Source organism: Dermochelys coriacea, chromosome 11, assembly GCF_009764565.3.
Source record: "Dermochelys coriacea isolate rDerCor1 chromosome 11, rDerCor1.pri.v4, whole genome shotgun sequence".
Lineage (NCBI taxonomy): Eukaryota > Metazoa > Chordata > Testudines > Dermochelyidae > Dermochelys > Dermochelys coriacea.
The window spans coordinates 57,940,115-57,960,890 of record NC_050078.2 but is presented as its reverse complement, the minus strand read 5'-3'; the positions used below and the strand labels follow the sequence as shown (position 1 = coordinate 57,960,890).

Here is a 20,776-nt window from a genome sequence, read left to right as displayed (position 1 = left end):
TTCTATTCTGTGTGAACTAACCTTTATACCTGCTTGGAGTCCCACTGGAGGCAGACTATGAAATCTCGGGCTCTGATCCTGCAAATGTGCAACAAGGGGTCACGAATCATGTGCATGAAGTTACTCTTGTACCTAAGGGGTTTGCAGATTTGGGGCCTTAGATTGCAAACTCTCAGGATAGGGCCAAACTCCCTGATTATACTCATGAAATAATATCTCTCCTATCCTTTCATTCTAAAGACTGCTTTGTAGGAGCAAAATCTGCTCCTGGGCCATCTCCTTCCTTCATTCCCACCATACCTCCCTAAGTTCCTTTTCCATTCTGGTGCCTTCTTCTTCTTCTTCTGGTGCTTAGGACAATGTGTACGACTCGTCTAAAGGCTGGACTTTGAGAGCCGCAGCTTTACAGCGTGTTGTGCCTATACAGCAAGGTGATAAGTGCCACCTTAATGACTACAGTCAGGAAGCCCAGTGAGAGCTGGGCTGGCAGCCAGGCATGCCAAGGGCTGCTCAATATTATAAGTGCAACATGCTGGAGAAACAGGCAGGAAGGGGAGGAAAGTCACAGATTTGGGCAAGGCTGTGACAGGAACAAAGAACATATTGGCGAGGGGAGGTGCAGCAGGGTAGCCCAGATGTGAGCAGCAGCAGGAAGCAGCCCTGGTCTTTTTGCGTGGGGGGGGGGGGGAGATGGAGAGGGATGCTCTGGGGGAGAGGAGAGCAGTAGGAGGCAGCCTTGCCCTTGCCCAGAGCTGCTCTGTGCGTGTGTTGTGCACGGGGTGATGTCAGTGGCAGCTGGGCTTGTGCAGTCAGTACTTCCTGTAGCAGGCAGGCTCGGTTAGCTGCAGGCTCCTCTGCTCCTCCTGCCCCAGCGAGCAGCTGGATTGTCACTTTCAGGGTCTCCCAGGCACGGCTGCGTTGAGCGCTCTCCTCCCCCCAGCCGGCCCGCAACTCTGGAAGCTGGCTGACATCTCCGGGCAGCGGAGCTGCATGTGCCCGGGCCGAGCCGAGCCGAGGGAGAATGGCAGTCCTCAAACTCACCGACCAGGTAGGAGACCGCAAAGAGCCCCGGCAGCCTTGCAGGAGGCTCGGCAAACCCCCGCGCGGAAGGGAGCCGCGCTGCTGCTGCTGGCGCGGAGAGGAGGAGCAGGAGCGGGGCAGTGGCTATGGCAGCTCCAGCTCTGATGGGTTTGTTGTTGTGAAGCAGTGTCTTGCCGTGCTCCCCGCCTGAGCAAATCCCGTCCGTCTGTTGAGCACAAAAAGCCCTCCCCGCGCTCTGGCCGCTCTTCGATCCCATATGCTGCGCCCTGCAACCATCGCCATTCGTGTGCGAGTGTGAGAGGGACGCACACACAGAAGCGGGAGGAGGGCTCATGAGGCTATTTTGCCTGAGGCTAATAATGTACTGCCTTACTAGTCAGTCAAGTTTTGCATTGTGTGGGGGAAACGGGCAAATGTCAAAACGCCAGAAAGAAAGGCGCTGTTTGTCTTTCAGCTGAATCGACTGGAGGATTTGTCATTGAACCAACCATCTAGAATAGCCCAGTTATTTTGCATCATTCTGGTGTTTGTTGGTTTGGCATTCCATTCCGGCGCAGCCTAGACCTGTTTTTATTTAAACCAGTGAAGTATTGGGGCTCAAGGTAGATTTCAGCGTGTTTCAGTGTCGCTCAGAGACAAGAGGCCGATGAGAAATGTTAGACAGAACATTTACTGTAATTAACTAGTTTCAGAGTAGCAGCCGTGTTAGTCTGTATTCGCAAAAAGAAAAGGAGGACTTGTGGCACCTTAGCGACTAACAAATTTATTAGAGCATAAGCTTTCGTGAGCTACAGCTCACTTCAGCTGTAGCTCACAAAAGCTTATGCTCTAACAAATTTGTTAGTCTCTAAGGTGCCACAAGTCCTCCTTTTCTTTTTAATTAACTAGTTGCATTTTCTCATTCGTCCAGAGTTGGAATTAATTCATTTATTGCGTTGCTTAAGCTAATGTTTTAATTTGCCTCTTCCTCCCTATGAACATTAACACTTCGCAACTGCGTGCATGGTTGCTATTTGGCTGTTCAAACACTGTCAGATTCCTAGTTGCTTTTTAAACAAAGCTGTTTAACTATACAACTCTTCATGTAGGTTTCTTTTAAAAGGTTATTTCACATAGAAAACATAACAAGGGAATTTTTTTAACCATTTAGGTTATTTGTTTAACCAATGATTGTCCTATTTTTGCATTCCTTGTTGTGCACCTAAAACTCTCATTGAAGTCAACTGCTATGCAGGATCAGATTTTAGAGCCACAATCTTGTAATGGGCTCCAAGTGCGTGCCCATGTGAATCCCCATTGAAGACAATGGGATTCTGCCTGCATTTTTTTCTGCTGGGAGCAGCTTGCAGACTTGGGGCCTATATGTGTAACTTAAGTGAACCTAGTATTCTGTATAGGAAAAATATTTGACGTTCATTCGCTTTTGAAAATTTTACCCATTGATGAGTTAGAGTTGATATACTATCCAACTTTCAAGTCAAACATGCAGTTTTACAATTCTCAGAGCTGAGGGGTAGGATAAAAATGGATGTTGGCTACTTGTGTAAGGTCTCTAAGGTGTATTAACCTTCTTCTGAGAATTCAGTGCTATTTATTACCATGATGCATAGTAATTATTTTTCTACTAGGCCTTCATGTTTAAAGAGTGCATTTTTGGTTTTGTTGCCATAACTGTTTGCACGCTATTAGAAAATGGCAATGTTCAACTCTCATCTTATGTTAAAATGTTAAATTTAATAATAGAGCAGCTATAATTTGTATTAAATCACTTCTTACCATTAAAAGAAGTCTAAAGAATTTAAAAATATTTAGTAAAGTGATAGTATGGTTCCCACAGCCTAATTTATCAACGTATTGTACCATCTGTTACACATTTGCTTGTCTTAATCAGCTATTTTTAGTTTAATTCGGTCTGCCTATAATCTGCAGTGTGGGTGTCCTTTGAGTCCAAAACTTTCCTGTTACTTTTAAAATGATCATCAGCAGTTACAGGCCCTTATTCAAACAACTCTCTTTCCCCTAACACACACACACATGCATACACACACACATGTGCATGCATTCTCTCTCATTTGATTTATGTATTTCCAAAGAAACTTTCCTCTACCTGGCATTTGTCTTATAATTAACACCAAATTTTTAAAGGAAAAAATGAGCTACTCTAAAATTAAAATAAACATTGAAAGGTGACTGTATGAATTATAGTAGTCTAAATGCATTTCCATAATTTAACCAAAGACAGTGTTTATAGTTCTGTCTCCTGGCATGTCCCTTGATACACTCATGTCTTCGGATGTGGTGCTTATAGCAAACGAAGAGAATGTTTCACACCATGAGACTTCATTCTGCCCTGTAGTGCATACAACAAGTCTCATAAATCAGAAGATTCAGGTGAGATCTGTAAATTGAAAGTCTAGGCTGCAGCATAATATTAAAGGCAGCACTACAGCTGGTAAAGGAAGTGTAGCATTTCAGTGCTTTACGTCTAAGTCTGAAATCGTGTTTCATGAGGTCCTTGGAATTAACGCTCTAAAGGTTCTTAAACCATTGCTAAACCTCCTCAACAAGGATCTTGCTTCATCACTGGTAGTAGAATGTAAAACTGTGGTTTGAGCCATGTGGATTGCATCTTGTGAAGGCTGTATTGCAACAAAGGGTGCTGGGGGGGGAGTCTGGACTTTTTTTAAGATTAGTTATTTCTCCTCTTCCCCTCCCGCACCTCTAACAATCTCCAGACCTGATAGATTGATTTATCAGAACTGGCATGGTGACTTTGCAGTATGCCTTTGCATGGCAGCACACTCTAAATACTACTCTCTGCTTGCCAGTGTCATGGGTCATGCTTCAGGGCATGGTATGGCAACGCTTCTTATTTTGGGGGATGTCCTCTTCCTGTCCACAGACATATCCATACTCTTCCTGCTGGACCGCTCTGTGACAGTTGGTATGGTTGTTCACTAGATATTCCTGTCTCACTTGTATGAGGATGCAGGAGTGAATAGAAGTGTTTCAAAATGGTTCAGGGCCTTTTCTTTTTTCTTCTTTTTTTTTTTTTTTTTTTTTTTTTAATAAAGATTGAGCCCAGAAAGTTATGAGACACTAGTTCTTCATTTCTAAAGCCCTTGCCTTTAGATTCCCACCAAGGCTCATAGATTCATAGATTCATAGATACTAAGGTCAGAAGGGACCATTCTGATCATCTAGTCCGACCTCCTGCACAGCGCAGGCCACAGAATCTCACCCACCCACTCTTATGAAAAACCTCACCCATGTCTGAGCTATTGAAGTCCTTAAATCATGGTTCAAAGACTTCAAGGAGCAGAAGCCTCCCTCAAGTCAACCATGCCCCATGCTACAGAGGAAGGCGAAAAACCTCCAGGGCCTCTCCAATCTGCCCTGGAGGAAAATTCCTTCCCGACCCCAAATATGGCAATCAGGTAAACCCTGAGCATATGGGCAAGATTCACCAGCCAGATACCCAGGAAAGAATTTTCTATAGTAACTCAGATCCCATCCATCTAATATCCCATCTCAGGGATTTGGCCTATTTACCCTGAATATTTAAAGATCAATTACTTACCAAAATCCCATTATCCCATCATACCATCTCCTCCATAAACTCATCCTCTTCCCCATGTTATTCAGCATCTATAACAAAGCCAGTGGGAGGCCTTGCATGACAACGAAGGCTGAAGTGCCAGTAGTGTGCAGAGGATGCCAGGTGCTACATCCTCCTTTACATCAAATATTAAGCAGCACTGTCTCTCAGCTTTTTCCATGCCTACCTGAAATCAGTACCTGGGTGAAGAACAGCTGGGAGTAGAACAGCTGGTTAAAGCTGAACCCTGGTAAGACTGAGGTGATGTTGGTAGAAAGAATGATGCACTTTGAAGCACTTACATGTTTATAACATCCTCCACTACCTACAGTATGTGTCTTCAGATTTAGTTGGTCCACAGGCTACATTGCTCTGGGTGTCCAGACAGCCATGGCAGCAAAACACACCACCTTTCATCTGTGGCTAGCCAGAAGACTGCATATTGTCCGCTCAGATGCAGAAGTGGCACGGTGACTCCTGCATTTGTGATCTCCAGTGTTTATTATGACAACCTATTATATTTTTTAATAATAAAGCCCCACACCCTGTAGCAGCGGCAATGGGTACAAAATGCAGCAGTTTGTCTGTTTAGCAACACAGGTCACCACAATCACATCACCCCAGCTCTTTGTGCTGTATACAGAATCTGAATCAGGTTCTCTATGGGATTGGTTCTGTCTGCCTGAGAGATCTCTTCCTACATAAGTGTAATTTCCCATAACAATTGCCTTCCACCGGAACAATGAAACTATGGATCAATATGGTCCAACAAGGCGATCTACTTCCAGCTTTGTAAAAGTTTGATGATACTTAGTAGCAAGAGCAGAAAGAAGCCACATGCTGGTTAGAGAAGTAAAGATAAGTCTTATTTCAGTGACTTTTTTTGAAGTTTTCCTCATTTTTTTTCACATGTGCACCCACTCTCTCTTGTTCTCTCTCTCACACATAGGCAACCAAGCAAACAAAGCAGGCAAACAAAGATAATCATAAATGAATTAATCTATTTTTCATACAGGGTCAGAAAAAAAAAGATTGTTATTGTTTCTATTTTAAGACGCTTGAGAAGTGCTAGGATACTGTGGTGGTGGAACAATAAAGTAGGTCTACTTTATAAGCGGTCCTGGTTGTATTCACATATTTATTTGGTAATAGAGCTTAGTTTAAGACTATATCCTATCTGTTTCTGGTCAAGCAAGTTACATGAGCTCATTTCTGAGAGATGGCAATTACTAGCTAATCAGCTGGACCACATGGTAGCTTTTTAATCATTTAACCAAAGGAAGTATTTTCAACCCCCATTCACTTGTGGAAGTGAATCTATCAATCTTCCTTCTGCTCCTGGCCCCCCTCTTCCAAAAATTGTATATGAATGATTGAAGTAGTAAGCTTAAAAAAATGAACAAACCGTAAATTGTGATTAGACACTCAAGGTTTCCACTTTGCTGACATCTTTGTATGTAGCAGCATTGAGTGACAATGCTACTTAAGCCTTCCACATCCGTTCCAGATAATCAACTTCTCATATATGCAGTTTCTTGTATCCCCTACGGTACGTGCCAATTACAACAGGCAGGGTAAGTTTAAGTGGTTTTAGGCCTACAGATGAAAAGTGATATTTCAGTACAAAGTGGCATTGCTATTTATTATTTTTCTTCTCTCCATGCACTTTAAGGTCTGACCATTTAGTTTAGTGTTTTATTTTCAATGCGGGTGTGGCTGTATGTAATAAGAGTTTATGCATATGAACTAGAGTTCTGCATGAATGAAAAACTAATGTTTTGACAACTGGGTTGTCCTAGACATTCAAACATGGGCTTTGTTCACCCAACTCAAATCGTAGCATATGTGTGTGTAGGGGTAAAGGGCAAGAAAAAGGGGGTTCAGTACTTCTATGATGTAAGGACTGAGGATGTCCAATCATACCCATGATGGTATTGGTGTATTTTGATTTTTCCGCTTCCTCCACGTTTCTGAGATACCATTTTCTCCCTTGTGCCATAACCATCAGAAAAGGAATACATTAATGAGCTGGCTCTCTCCTGTGAGCTGCTCTTTAACCAGATTGTTTGGACTATGCTATTGTTTCCTGAAGATGTAGTTTTATCTGCCTGAGCCTGAGCATCACCGACTTGAAAGAGGATGGAGCTAGGCTGTTCTCAGTGGCGGCAGAGGACAGAACGAGGAGCCATGGTCTCAAGTTGCAGTGGGGGAGGTCTAGGTTGGATAGTAGGAAACACTATTTCATGAGGAGGGTGGTGCAGCACTGGAATGAGTTCCCTGGGGAGGTGGTGGAATCTCCATCGTTAGAGGTTTTTAAGGCCAGGCTTGAGAAAGCCCTGGCTGGGATGATTTAGTTGGGGTTGGTCCAACTTTGAGCAGGGGGGTTGGACTAGATGACCTCCTTCCAACCATAATCTTCTATGATTCTATGACTCTCTGATGATTCTATGTTCTTTGGTGTTCTGAGTAGCTAAAGATCAGAGATCTCTTCCAGACCCAAGTCTCCTAAAGTGCAGTCCAATGGGCTGTCGGCATTCTCTTATTAATTACTCCCAGTCACACTTAACAAGTCGGTTTCTGTATAACTATTTATTTATTTATTTTATTTATTGCATTCAAGGAACTTTTTTTTTTTTTTTTTTGAATGGAAGATTTATTTGGGAAAGTAAGATGGAGATGGGATGTAAATCTTCATCGAGGCTCCTAGAAGACAGGAGATTGGTACCTGGAGTGCTCCACTGAGAGTGTGAAATCCTGAAGAGTATTTCCTTAACTCAAGAAAATTTACACAGCTCGTGGAAAATCATTTTGTCAGAAACTAAATCTTGGTACCTCCTCCATCTCATGTCTGTATCACTAGCCCAGACCCCGTTTGCAGAGCACTAGTAATAACAGTGCAGAAAGGGTCTGTAGTTGGTAACGTTTCTTCCTGTTAAGTTAGAGGATGGATTTAGCTTACTGTGTTTGATTTGGGATGTCAGTTTTTTGCCTGCTGAGGGTTTGTGTTAGCACTGCTTAAGCAAGAGTTACCTTACCATGCTATTTCTGAATGTAAGGGTCAGTCCAGAAACTCCCGCTTCTGTTAACTCGCTCAGGGTGTGGTGGGGGTGAGCAGAAGTGTTTCAAAAAACATCCTGTTTGTGGGTGTACTTCCGATGTTGACGTAAGTCCTTCTGTGCCGAATTGTTGGGTACAGCTACATGCATTTGTGCTGTATGCACCACTCGCTCTTTGATTTACAAATATTCTCAACATCCTTTAAACTAAGATTATTCACTTTAAAATTTGCATAAAAGCTGCCTCTTTCTAAAGGGCCATAGTACCTAGTGCTCCAATCCTGCACCACTCAGGTGAATGGGAGTTTTGCTGTTGACTTATGTGGAACCAGGAGTAGGCCGTAGGTCCTTGTTGACTTCAAGGAGCCAAAAGGAGTCTTTCCCATGAGCTCAAGTCCTGTGTGAATAAGACAACAGAAATATTTCTAAATTACACTCTTACCACATGCGTCTTTTCAATGGTATTTTTAAAAAGTAACAGAGCCTGAATGTGTGTGTGTGTGTGTGTGTGTTTACAGGGCTGCCATCCACTTCGAAATCATCAATCTGTCTGAAAACATTTACCTGCTATAGCTGAAAGTAACGCATAAGGTGACGAACTGAGAGAAACTGAGACTGTTTCTCTAGGCAGTGTTTTAGTATGTTTACTTCATGTGTTTGGCAGCACTTTGCAGACAGTCAGTTTAATTTTCTTCTCTCTGTAGTCAGTTTACCCTGAAGTGTGTCGGTCTTGCATGCATCAATGGGGGGAAGTATAGGATGGAGAGAAACTTTTTATTTTAATATGGACACGTGATGGTAAAATCACAGAAATTGGCTGATGGGCTCATGGGGAGGATAAGAACTGAAAGTTCTCTAACTCTATTTTAAAAACACTGACCAGCTTGTGAGTTGATGGTATTCCTTTAAGTGATTTGGTACTTTTTTCAGTGACTGATTTTCTTCAGGTAAACGTAACCTCCAGTTTTCAGAGTAGCAACTGTTAGTCTGTATCCGCAAAAAGAAAAGGAGTACTTGTGGCACCATGGAGACCAACAAATTTATTTTCCTCTGACCTCCTCGACTATGGCCAGGGTTGGTGTGACTTGAGGGGGTTGTGTGTGCATCTCCATAGTGCTGGGCACCCATATGTGCACTTCCATTCCCTGAAGGAGGTGTTGTAATTAGAGGGTGCATTTGAAGGGGTGGGAATAAAGATGAGAAATCTGAGTTTGTTTAAATTGCAGAAAATAATAAATTTGGTGACTAATCAAGCATGTGATAGTAATTAAAGTGGCAAAACTGATTTTTTTTGCGTGTCCTGTCTCAAAAGGAGTTGGAACTAGCTAAGAAAGGATCTCACTAAACCTATTTGTATAAAATATGCAAGTTTAAAAGAATTTTTCAAAATCAGGATATATTCTAGTTAAAAGAATGGGAAGAGAAATGGGAAAGTGACACAGTTTTAAAGTCCCAAGAAGCGTGATGCCACCGTAAAGGGGCAATACAGTAAGTCTTTGCTATGGATGTGTTAAGTGCCTGGGAAACTCCGGGGTATATGTCATGTTAGAACATTGCTCTTTCTTGAATAACTATCAGCAAAACCTCATATTTCTTTATACACTTGAGGTGTGGTATTTTATCTCTGCAGGACATTCACCTTCTGACCTTTTCCTGCTCAACTATTAAAATATGATTTGGTTGTCATGACTGTGTTTAATAGAGACATGTACTATATAGTGTGGGGCACGTATTTGCCTACTGGATTGGCTTTCTAGGAAAGCTTTTTTTTTTTTTTCCCCCCTCTTCTTCTCACTGCATCCTAAAAATTAGGCCTGACCTGGTGGTAAAAATGTCTTAGCTGGGCCCCCACTGTTGCTGCCAGTGGTACAGCTGTGCTGTTTGCTGGTGCCATCATTCTCTTGGCATTGTTCAAGGGTTGGTGCAGCTCCACTGGCACTAGCAATGATAGAAATGCTGCTGTAGACCAGGTGTAGGTGTCTTCAGCTTTGTGGCAAATCACTCAATTGCAATTGATTGAGAAATGGTCAAGTTAAGGTTTTGACAGCAAGAGAAGTCAGATACTTCAGGGTCCTACAAACACCAAGCCTGGAGGCTGTCTCTCCCCACCCTCACCCCTGAATGAGTGGCAGCAAGGCCTCCTGGCTTTTTCTCAGGAGCAGCCAAGATTCTCTCTCCTCCCTGGAATGACGGGGTGATAGCTGAAGGGGTCACCTTGTACTTGTACCCTGATTTGCTAGGGTATGTACTTGAGTGGGTGGTTAGGCTGGGCTTGCTGCTCTCTAACCCTCCTGCCACACAACAGAATCCTTTATTGGGGGCAGTGGCCCTTTGGGTAAACACTTCTTTGAGAGGCCTGGGGTAGTTCATCCTCTCAGAGACATTGGTTCAGGCTCGGGCAGATATGGCTGCTTTAATTACATGCACAGAGGGCCATGTTTTCAAGGCTGCTTTGTCTTTTTGCAACCAGGAAGGGTAGAAACTTTAACAAAAAAATTAATGAACGCTGAGATTCTGATGTAATCACATGACTCCAGGAGCCTGGGTCGTAGGCACAGACTTCGGCCTTTGTCACATTGAACAGATCTTGTATTTTGTGTTCTTGTTTATCTTATTAAATGTGTTGTTTAATACACTGCTACTTATGTTTTATAAAAGTATACCATTAAATATACAGGCTAATGTTGCTGATAGAACTTTAACTTTTGCATTTCCTGAGACTTTTAAATGTTAACACTGCAGCTAGAATGTTCCAGTGACAGAATATTTTTGCACTTATTGAGCTATAGAACTGTTTTTAAGTAACACCTCTCTCCAGGAGCGTATATTCGACATTTGTCACATTTGTTTCCTGAGATCATAGGATAGTGGCTGTGAGAACTTAACGGGCTATGTCTTAAACTTGGGTTTAATTGCTGTACGTGAAACCTGTGACTACTTACTGTTGGAGCTCTCTTGGCCTGGCAATAAATGAGAATGGAAGCACAAAACGTTTAATTTTAAAGGGAGAAGATAATTGTGAACCAGTGGACTGAGGTCACCACTGGAATCTGTATAGTCTTGGCCAATAAATCACAGATAACTGAAAATCTGGAAGAATACTTACTTTTTGGTGAGAAACATTTATATGTATTTTGCTTTTTTAGAAGAAAAAGCACTTCTTAACTATGTACTGGAAACAAACTATTGGATAAAGAAAAGGAGTACTTGTGGCACCTTAGAGACTAACAAATTTATTAGAGCATAAGCTTTCGTGAGCTACAGCTCACTTCAGCTCACGAAAGCTTATGCTCTAATAAATTTGTTAGTCTCTAAGGTGCCACAGGTACTCCTTTTCTTTTTGCGAATACAGACTAACACGGCTGCTACTCTGAAAACTATTGGATGTGTAGCTAAAAATGGAGACAGTTTACTGTGTTTGTACCATACAATATTGTATGCCCTAGTTTGAAATAAGCTTGTCTGGTTGCTGTTTGTACTTCGCATTATTAGCTGGCTTTACATGCAGGAACACATTCTTGTGCTGGAATTATTTGTAATGGCTTGGTTTCTAATTTTAAAAAGGATGCAGTGAGAAAATGGCCTTGCAAAGCCTCCACTTCCTCTCTACAGCTGCATCTTTATGAGGAAGTAAGTAAAACCAAAATGGTTGATTTTTGCACAAGTTTTGACACATACCTGACTGAAGCCATTTACTGAGGTAAAGCTTTCAGTTTTTTGCGTGTGTGTGTGTGTGTGTGTGTGTGTGTGTGTATTTGTGCCTTCCCACCTCCGCTCCCAGAAAAAAATCCCAAAACAAAACAAAATCCTGACACTCAAGCTACTGCATTACATAAATATGAGATCTGTCTGAAGGCCATATGTTGATATATTGCATCAAATAATTTCTTAAATCAGCATATAATCCCTAATGATAAATGGTGCAATATTTAGGTACTGCCACTTCTGCTCTGACACTTAGTTGTAAATTAATTTGACGTGAGTGATATTTTTCCTATGTTGCAGCTTTCGTAACTTTGTTAATTTGATGATGTACTATCTTTTGGCCATGCAAAGTTTTTTTTTTTTTTTTTTTTACTAAAATAACTGGTTTTTAATAACTAGTTGCTCACCAATAACTAACAGTTTAGTAAAGGCTTTATAGAGCATAACTGCCAACTGAGCACATCTGGCTTGAAGAAATTTTAACTGTAAAAATGTAAAATCAAGTATATTTGTCTTTATGAGGAACTTTTTTTAATTTGGGCAACATGTTGACTCCAGCTTCCTCTTCATTAGAAGGATGGAAACATGAACTTTCACATTTTAAAAAAAATTATTTTGGGAAGCGAAATTGCTGTGAACATTCATCAGCCTTTATATGCTTTGCTTGATTAATAATGCAGTTATTACAGTTCAGAGAGAGAGTATACCCATTTTAACATTCATCTTTGTGTACTTCGAGACTAACCTTACAGGCTCCTCGTATTACCAAGGTTAAATAAGTCTTGGCTGCATTCTGAAATCTTACCCTTGGCCCAAGTTGTGCTTTCAATTATGCTGGTGTATATCCAGAGTAACTGTGCTGAATATAATGGAGGCACTTCAGATTTACCCTGATATAAATGAGAGCAGTGTCTACTCCCTTTTCTTGGTTTCTGGGAATAATGGCAATTTGCATTGTCTCTGCATTTTTATTTGATTAAAACTGGACAGTCTTCCTTATTTGATTGCAATCATGTTTTTAACCTGTGGAAACTGGTTAAATTGCTCTTGAAGGGCCCGATGCTGCCAGATACCGAGCTCCCTCAATGGCACCCCAGGATGCTGAGCATTTAGTAGTGCTTTACAGGATTGGCCCCCAGTACTGAAATCACTGGGAGTACTCCATGGGTCTGGTTTCCATTAGCTACATTTACCAATTGCTGACAACGGGTGCAATACGGAGTACTGATTCCACTGTACACAGTTAAGCTGCAAGTCTGAACCATGGTTTTCTGAAATGTTGCTGGACAGGGTTTGTCCTGGTCTATGCTTGCAGTTAAACTGCAGGCAATGGCATCAGTGCTGAAACAATTGCTCACGCCCATTGTCTTCAACAGGTGATTTTTGTTCTAGTGTAGACCAGGTCATGAAGGATTTGATGTGTATGCAGGTGACAGAAACTGGTTCTTCAGGTTATTTCATCAGTAAGAAGTTTAATCTGACTCTTCCTATGTTCTTGACAGAACAGCTGGTGTCTTAGCAACTTGGTATTTAGTTTAAAAATAAAGTTTTTTTGTTTGTACTATTCATCAGCCTTCAGAGGGAGCCTTTGCTCAGAGATCTGTAATAGGAGTTTTGTTTTCACGTGACGTGTTAATTTACACAGAAGGGTTAGGTCTAGACTTTCAAACCTGGCTGTCTACGGTTAGACTCATTTCCTCCCTCCTCCCACCCCGAGCTGCTGGGAACCCACAGGGTCCACTGAAGTCAGTGAAAGCTGTAGATGTTTGGCACCTTTGAAAATCAGGCCACTTTTAGTTCCTGTTAATGGTTTGTGCCTGTGTTTAACTTTATTCACTGAGTAATTCCATTGCATGAGCCACTGAAGTCTTAAAGCCGTCTAAGCTCGAGACCTTATTCGGGAGCCTAAAAATAGATACATAGGCTTGAGAAATGGGAAAATTCGAAGACAACCCTGGAAGATTTGGCCCTTAACAGTTTTACTCTGATATAGTGTCGTTAGGTGTGTGTTAATTTCAAAATTGATAAAAGGAAACACTTTTTCACACATGTATGTAATTGTGGAGCTCATTGCCACAGGATGTTAGCAAGATTCAGGGTGTGACTGGACATTTGCATGAATAACAAAAATACCCAGGTTTGTTAGTTAGTCTTTCTCAAACTTTTTAAGCATTATCGTAGACTCATAAACATTAAGGTCAGAAAGGATCATCTTGATCATTTAGCAAATTTAGCAAATTGCAGGCCACAGAAACTCAACCACCTGCTCCTGTAATTGACACCTAATCTCTAATAAAATGAGATTGGTATAAACCTTGAAGCATGAAGTTTTATGAGCCTCTCATGGGGGCATATTATTTTACATCTGCCTATTGTTCTTGCACCTTCCTCTCCAGCATCTGGTGCTGGCCAATGTCAAGAGACTAGATGGGCCATGGCTCTGATCCAGTCTGGGAATACATGTGATATCAGTATGAGCCCAGTTCAGCAAAGCATTTAACTTCAGACACATGCTTCAGTGCTTTGCTGAATCTGGACCTGTTATTTTCCTGTCTTTGAACACTATCTAGCAACCACCAGTGAAGTCAATAGAAAATATTCCTCTTGATTTCATTGGGCTTTGGATCAAGTTCTTTGTCTCAGAAAGATAAATAACTTTACATGCTCCGCTTAAAAAAACACTTTTAAAAATATCTGAATGCCAACTAGTATATCTGTAGAGAGAGAAGCCATATATTTACATTATAAATCATTTGCCTTTTTAAACTTGTTTTAATCTCCAGATGTGGAGACGGAAACAGTGAACTAACTACTTCTAACACAGTCTGCAAAAAGTCTGGCTGGAGGTGGGGACTCCAGGGCTCACATTTTACATAGGTGTACGTCACCAGTTTGTAGCAGGCAAAGTAATTTAAGTATTTACACACCCAGATCTTTGAAGTATTTCAGATATGAGTGTGGAAGTGGATGGGCTTTTTTTAAAAGATGAATTGATAACTGCTTCTTCTTAATCTTATCCAGCAGCAATCTGGCAGCATTATTCCCAACTGTTCATTACAATCACTGACTGAACATGTGAAACTAATGGAATGTGTAGATACCCATAGTGCAGTCAATACAATAAGATATACTGCTCATTATAGAACTGTGTGCTCCTATGCAGCAGCTCAATACTGCCAATGTCCTTAGACTTGCATATCTTGCTGGCAAAATTGGTTGTTATTAAGGATATTGACTATTTTTAACTTGTCACCTTTAATATGTTTATTTCCTTCTGTCCATTTTAGTAGCATTTTTCTTTCAAGGGGTTTCTTGTTCCCTTTTGGGCTGAGCAGTGTAGTTTTTATTAGGACTGCTTTGGTTATGGTTCATGATCATAACAATTACACTGCTGTTTTGTTTTATTTGTATAGTCTTTCAACGCTCTGCAGAGGAATGCTGGTGCAAGCAAATGTGGGGGTCTTTTGAAATGCCATTCCCAAGGGCTAGATTGCGGCCTGGCTTGCATGGCAGCCCAGTTGAGTAATGGAATGCAAGGTGCCCCCCTCACCACACAGGTATCTGGCAAAAGGAAGGAAGTAGCTGTACAGAGAAGAAAGCACTTTTCTACAGAGCTGCTGTGATTCCCTCTTGCAAAGCTGGGCTGGGAGAGAGCCAGGGTGTGAAGTCACCCAAGAGCTGGCTAGCATAATTACACTAGTGTGCCAAGGGAAGTATGCAGTATTGCCAACCACGAGCATTGAAAGATCCTGAAGAAGGTGCACCCCCTCCCCCCGATCATTAGATTGGTATACAAATCCTGAGGTTTTAAAAAAAAGTGTGGGGGGGGCGGCGGGGGTTCATTTGTTTGCCTTTTGGCTTTTTGAACCTTCAGGGTGTTCTTGTGTCCCATTTTCAAGCTTTTCTCTGCCACCAGGAGCGGTAGAAACTTTTTTTTTTTAACGAAAGCTGAGATTCTCAAGTAAGCAAAGGACTCTAGGTGGTGGGCCTTTAAGAAAAACACCAAACATCGCAAAATTTGTAACCACACATGAGTTCAAAACAGCAAGTGTCTAGTGTCAGGTGTAGACTCAGCACAGGGTACTTTGCTTGTGGAGCAAAGGGAGCCCAGAAGGGCAGTACAACAGTGCTGTCCCTTGCATGAAGATCATGGCAAAACCATGACTTGGCCCCTAACCTCCTGCCTACAAGGCTCAAGATTCAGTATGTGACTATTCCTCCCCACCCTGTCCCACCTCGCCTGTCTTGCTCCAGATGCCTCCCTGTTCTGTGTCATACAAGATTTAGTTTTCCGGGTGTTTGTGGAAGGATGAGGGAAGTAGTGGATGGCATTTTCCTATTAAACAGGAGGATTGGGGAACCTGCCGTGTGCTCTGGACAGGCCTGTGAAGACTGGAGACACCCTGGTTTCCCACCTTTATCATCCAAGAGTTGCTCTGTGTAGACATAGGTCTAACTCTGCACTGGAATATGGGTGGCAAATATCACATTAACATTCCAGTCTGTCTCTGTTTGGTTGGGGTGATGTGGGTGACAGATATCCTGTTCCTGTTATTGATCTCTAAACCAGCCCCGCTGCATGGGTGATTTTGGAAAGAGGTGTTCGGATGTAGAAGCTAGAATGCTAAAGCTGTTTAGCGTTGACCTGCTCATTATAGTCTTCAGTTATAGTTTAACGTGTCATGGGGGGAAAATAAAACAAAGGAATAAAAGCCTAAAATATCCCATATTGTCTGTGTGTTTTAATGTACACAGCTGTTTTAATGTACTCTCCTATATGACACATGCATTCATCACTAATTTAAAATTGAAAGGGGACGTATTTCCTTATCCCCTGTAGGAAGGTTTTCAAAATGCTGTGCAAACCTAGTAAATACAATATGCCAGATTCTGTAACCACTGCTTCTGTTTGAGTTGTGCATGCTCACATGAGGTATCCCATTCAATCCTATTCATTCTGAGTTAAAGCCCCAAATGCGGAGAGTTTGTATAGGTTAATGCACCAGGGCCCTGGCCCTTTGGGCGTATCCACGACTCAGCTTGCCCAGGATGTTAAAGGGATTGGGGAACCCCTTTAAGACTTGTTTTTAGGAGAGGGTATTCTCCAGATGGAGTGCATGACTGAGAAGGGTCATGTGACTGCAGAATGAATGCAAAGGCTGCTATGTAAGAAGCACCTGAAATCACTGTGGTGGGAGACCTGCAGGGAGAAAGAGATACTGGGGTGGGCTTGGCACAATGGACTAGAGAGAGGACCTAAGAAAGGTGGTAGAAAAAGCCTAGATGGAGGTGGCCATGTAGGAAACAGTGAAGCAAGGGTGTGGAGAGGGTAGAGTGGACAGCCACTACAACTACAAAAACTAATTTCCCCCTGCTGATACTCACACCTTCTTGTTAACTGTTTGAAATGGGCCACCTTGATTACATTGGCCTCATGAACATTACAAAAATGATTTCCACCCCTTCTTGTCAACTGTTGAGAATAGCCTACTTCCACCTTAATTGAATTGGCTCGTTAGCACTGACCCCCAACTTGGTAAGGCAACTCCCATCTTTTCATAAGCTATGTATTTATACTTCTCTACTGTATTTTCCACTCCATGCATCTGATAAAGTGGGTTTTAGCCCACAAAAGCTTAGGCCCAAATAAATTTGTTAGTCTCTAAGGTTCCATAAGGACACCTAGTTGTTTTTGCTGATACAGACTAACACGGTTACCATTCTGAAACCTGTCTATATAGAGGCAGTGTCTGACAAACTTGAATTAATTTATACTTGCAATACCTCTGTGTGATAGGGAAGGATTATCCCCATTTTACATATGGGAAACTGAGGCATAGAGAAATTAAGTGACTTGCCTAAGGTCACACAGGAAGTAAGTGGCACAGCAAGGAATTGAATCCTGATTTACCGATTCCAGTGCCTTCCTCTCTGAATGTTCTTTATTTGTGTTTACTTAATTGGTTGAAGTTAAATCATATCATGTCATAAGAGGAAAAATAAACAGTTTCATAATAAGGGTTTTAATCTATACTCCACCTACATAATTTCCTTAAATAGCTCTTCTGTAATATTTGTAAAATTCATGTTGCTCCACTATGCTACTAACGAGAATGTGCTATATCGTGAAATCATTTCTAAGTTGTTGACTAGTGCTAAGTCTTATTTTGGATGATTCTGCAGTGGATGTTCATTATCAGTAGCTAATCCTGATCATGTTAGCTATGGTACAGGCTATACCTCTTCTTTATTTGGATTTGAGACCTTCTTGACACTAAAACATTGGCTTAGTGAGACTGTGAAGTCTGGAGAAGGTAATTGCCAGAATTCTGGAACATATGAATTGCATATGTTTATTTTCAGTGTGGGGACCTTACTGTGATTTTAGTCTCAGTAGATTATTTGATGATCTTCCTAGCTAAGTTTGTGATGGTTCAGGAGGAGAATGAGATGAATCTTTGTTGTGGTATATAATAAAAAATAAAGGTATCTGTGCAAAGTGACTTGAGAAACCTTTTATGTTTTGCTATTTAACATAATAGGCTCACAGGCAAATGATTCCATGAAGAAATAATCTCTTCCCCTTTGGTCTCCAGCAGGACAGAAATTTGCTTGTTGTTTTTAGATGGGCTCCCTTGCATATGCTTGCATTGTGTTATGATTATTTCAACCTTAAAAATGATATGCATCCCTTTAAAGAAACAGTTATCAATACATAAGATGATGACTGGACAACATTAGCAGCAAGAGATTCAATGAGCAATGAAATTGGAAACAGCTTTCCCTCCCCTGCTGTGCCTTGTGTAAACTCTGTGCAGCAGAAAATCGGAGCTATAGAGTACCATGCAGGTATCTCTCAACTCACGCAGAAGATCTGCTGAGCAGCATAGGATGTACATGCCTGAGTACACATGAGATATCTCAATAGAATCCAAAATTGTTCTTGAGTTTTATGCCTATATAATATAGATATTAACAGAGCCTGGGCTGGTTCTGAAAATTTCAGGTGCCTGTAGAAATGGGAGTTCTTGAGGGCAATGGGTCCAATAGTATTATGTGTGTTTACATACACATCATTTTCCAGCTGTTAGACTAAAAATATGTCCTGTGCTGGCTATGATTTAGCTTATTCAATGGTTTGCCATAATAGTACTGGGCTGGCACTGATGACACTTCTTATCTTGAAAGCACTTCACAAATGCGAACTAGTGAATCCTCTCAACAACCCAGCTAGAGAAGTATTATCCCCAATTTACAGACTGAGACAAGCTGAGACAGAGGTTTATTGACTTGCCTGAAGGCACAGAGTCAACATGGGTCATGTTCAGTATTAGAAGTTCTTAGCCCCGTGTCCTATGCTCAGACCACAGAAGTTCCTAATGCCTTTTTTATTACTGTAGATGAAATCTGTCTTCTGTTCACTCGCACTGTATATTAAAACGTGCTGCCCTCCAAGATGGGTGTGAACTCTACCACCAGGCTCTCTGGAGAGAAAGGCAAAATGAGAGTGAATCACAGTGCACACACTATTTCAGGAACTGCTTTTTATACAAATTCATAAGAAGAGAATTTCAGAAAGATCTTTCAGACACAGTACTAGCAAAAACGTAGAGAAGCTAGACAAGCATGGATATACCATCGCCTTTGTCTTTGTCATACATATATTCCATATCAAAAAGCCCTAACAAGGAATTTGGCACACAGCCTTGCACTCAACATCTGTTTTTAGTTACCAGTATAGTACATGGCAGGCAGAGAGTTTTCAGATTTCGAACCACAAAAGTAACAAAACTGGCTTAATGCATTATCTGGACATGTGTGCTCAGTCTGTTGTTCAGAGACTGCTGGAATGAACTACGTTAGTGTTTACTAGGATGTTTGAGTATCAAAGTGAGCTCTACATAAATAGCTATACTTCAGGTACACAGATAAAACCCTTCAGGAATAAAGTTGTATTTGAGGATAATTACTATTTAAATTGCTTATTGTACTCTTGTTAATATTTATACTGGTATTTTTGTTTGCTGGTCTCTGAAACAGTAGTCTTTGAGGGAAGATTGTCTGAACATTTCCAAAGGATCCTATATAATTTGGACTATCTATATTAAATTAATCTTGAACCCATACAGTAATAAATGAAAGTCCCAGTAGATGTTTCACTACTAATTCTTTCTGTAAAGGGATAAACAATTTGCTTAGTCAAAGGGGAACTCACTCATTTCTATCCTGAAGTGTTAAATGTATATATGAGTTGTCCCCCTCTATATGTATATGTACTAAAACAGAATCCAGACAAAGGACATGCCTACACTGAGGACACTTTCCAATTGGTTTTAAAACTGGTTTAGCTTCAGCCAATTTTTAAAATCAGTTAGAGCTATTGTAGACCTAGTTTAAAATGGCCTGATCCATTTCTGAATGAACTGATTTCAAGGCACATACAAAAACTTTCCAGTGTAGGAAAGTCCTAAGGGCTAAATGGAACTCCCATGCAGTGAGAGGATGGAAGGGGGCCTGGAAACTCTGTGAGACTTGCCTTGTGGAGTTTCTTTGGGGCTCTCCCTTCAGCAGGGAGGGTTTGGGTAGGGCTGCAGGGCTCTGTTGGGAAAGGAATCCCTATTTCAGTGAAGGATCTGTTCCTCTGTGCTGCTCCTGTAGACTTACGAATAACTAAAGTCAGTACTAGAGCAAGGATTATAATGTAAGAGTGCCTGTTTCCTGTAATGCTGCCTGTGGGCAGACTACCTGCCCCTGTGCTAACCCTCCCTCTCAGAGTGGGGGCAGGTGCAGACACTGATGGATATTATTTTTTATTATTTGTGTTACCATCATTTCTAGGAGCCCTAGTCATGTATCGGAAAAGCTGGACAAACACAGATAATTGCTCAGATACCTGCTGTGAAGAAGGGGAGAATGCTGTGGAAACCAGCTTCTATTCTTGGCCCCTGAAAAGGGGCTTTCAGAATCATAGGACTGGAAGGGACCTTGAGAGGTCATCTAGTCCAGTCCCCTGCACTCGTGGCAGGACTACTTATTTAGACCATTCCTGACAGGTGTTTGTCTAACCTGCTCTTAAAAATCCCTAGTGATGGAGATTCTGCTACCTCCCTAGGTAATTTATTGCAGTGCTTAGCCATCCTGACAGTTAGGAAGTTTTTCCTAATATCCAACCTAAACCTCCCTTGCTGCAATTTAAGCCCATTGCTTCTTGTCCTATCCTTAGTAGTTAAGAACAACACTTTTTCTCCCTCCTCTTTGTAACAACCTTTTATGTATTTGAAAATTGTCCCCTCTCAGTCTTCTCTTTTCCAGACTAAACAAACGCAATTTTTTCAATCTTCCCCTCATAGGTCATGTTTTCTAGACCTTTAATCAT

The 20,776-nt window shown here is 41.5% G+C and overlaps 1 protein-coding gene across 13 annotated transcripts in view; it reads left to right on the top strand.

Annotated features, from left to right (window-relative positions):
- Window positions 1–467: 467 nt before the first annotated feature.
- Window positions 468–20,776, top strand: part of ANKRD44 (ankyrin repeat domain 44) — a 206,770-nt gene continuing 186,461 nt past the window's right edge. For 8 of the 13 annotated variants that reach the window (XM_038422518.2, XM_043505514.1, XM_043505512.1 and 5 more), the window contains exon 1: window positions 809–1,048. In XM_038422518.2, the coding sequence (XP_038278446.1) occupies window positions 1,022–1,048 (27 nt within the window). In that variant the 5' untranslated portion in view covers window positions 809–1,021. Of the gene's footprint in view, window positions 1,049–20,776 lie in introns of all 13 variants that reach the window. The other 5 variants (XM_038422511.2, XM_043505515.1, XM_038422508.2 and 2 more) reach the window with 5 other exon arrangements.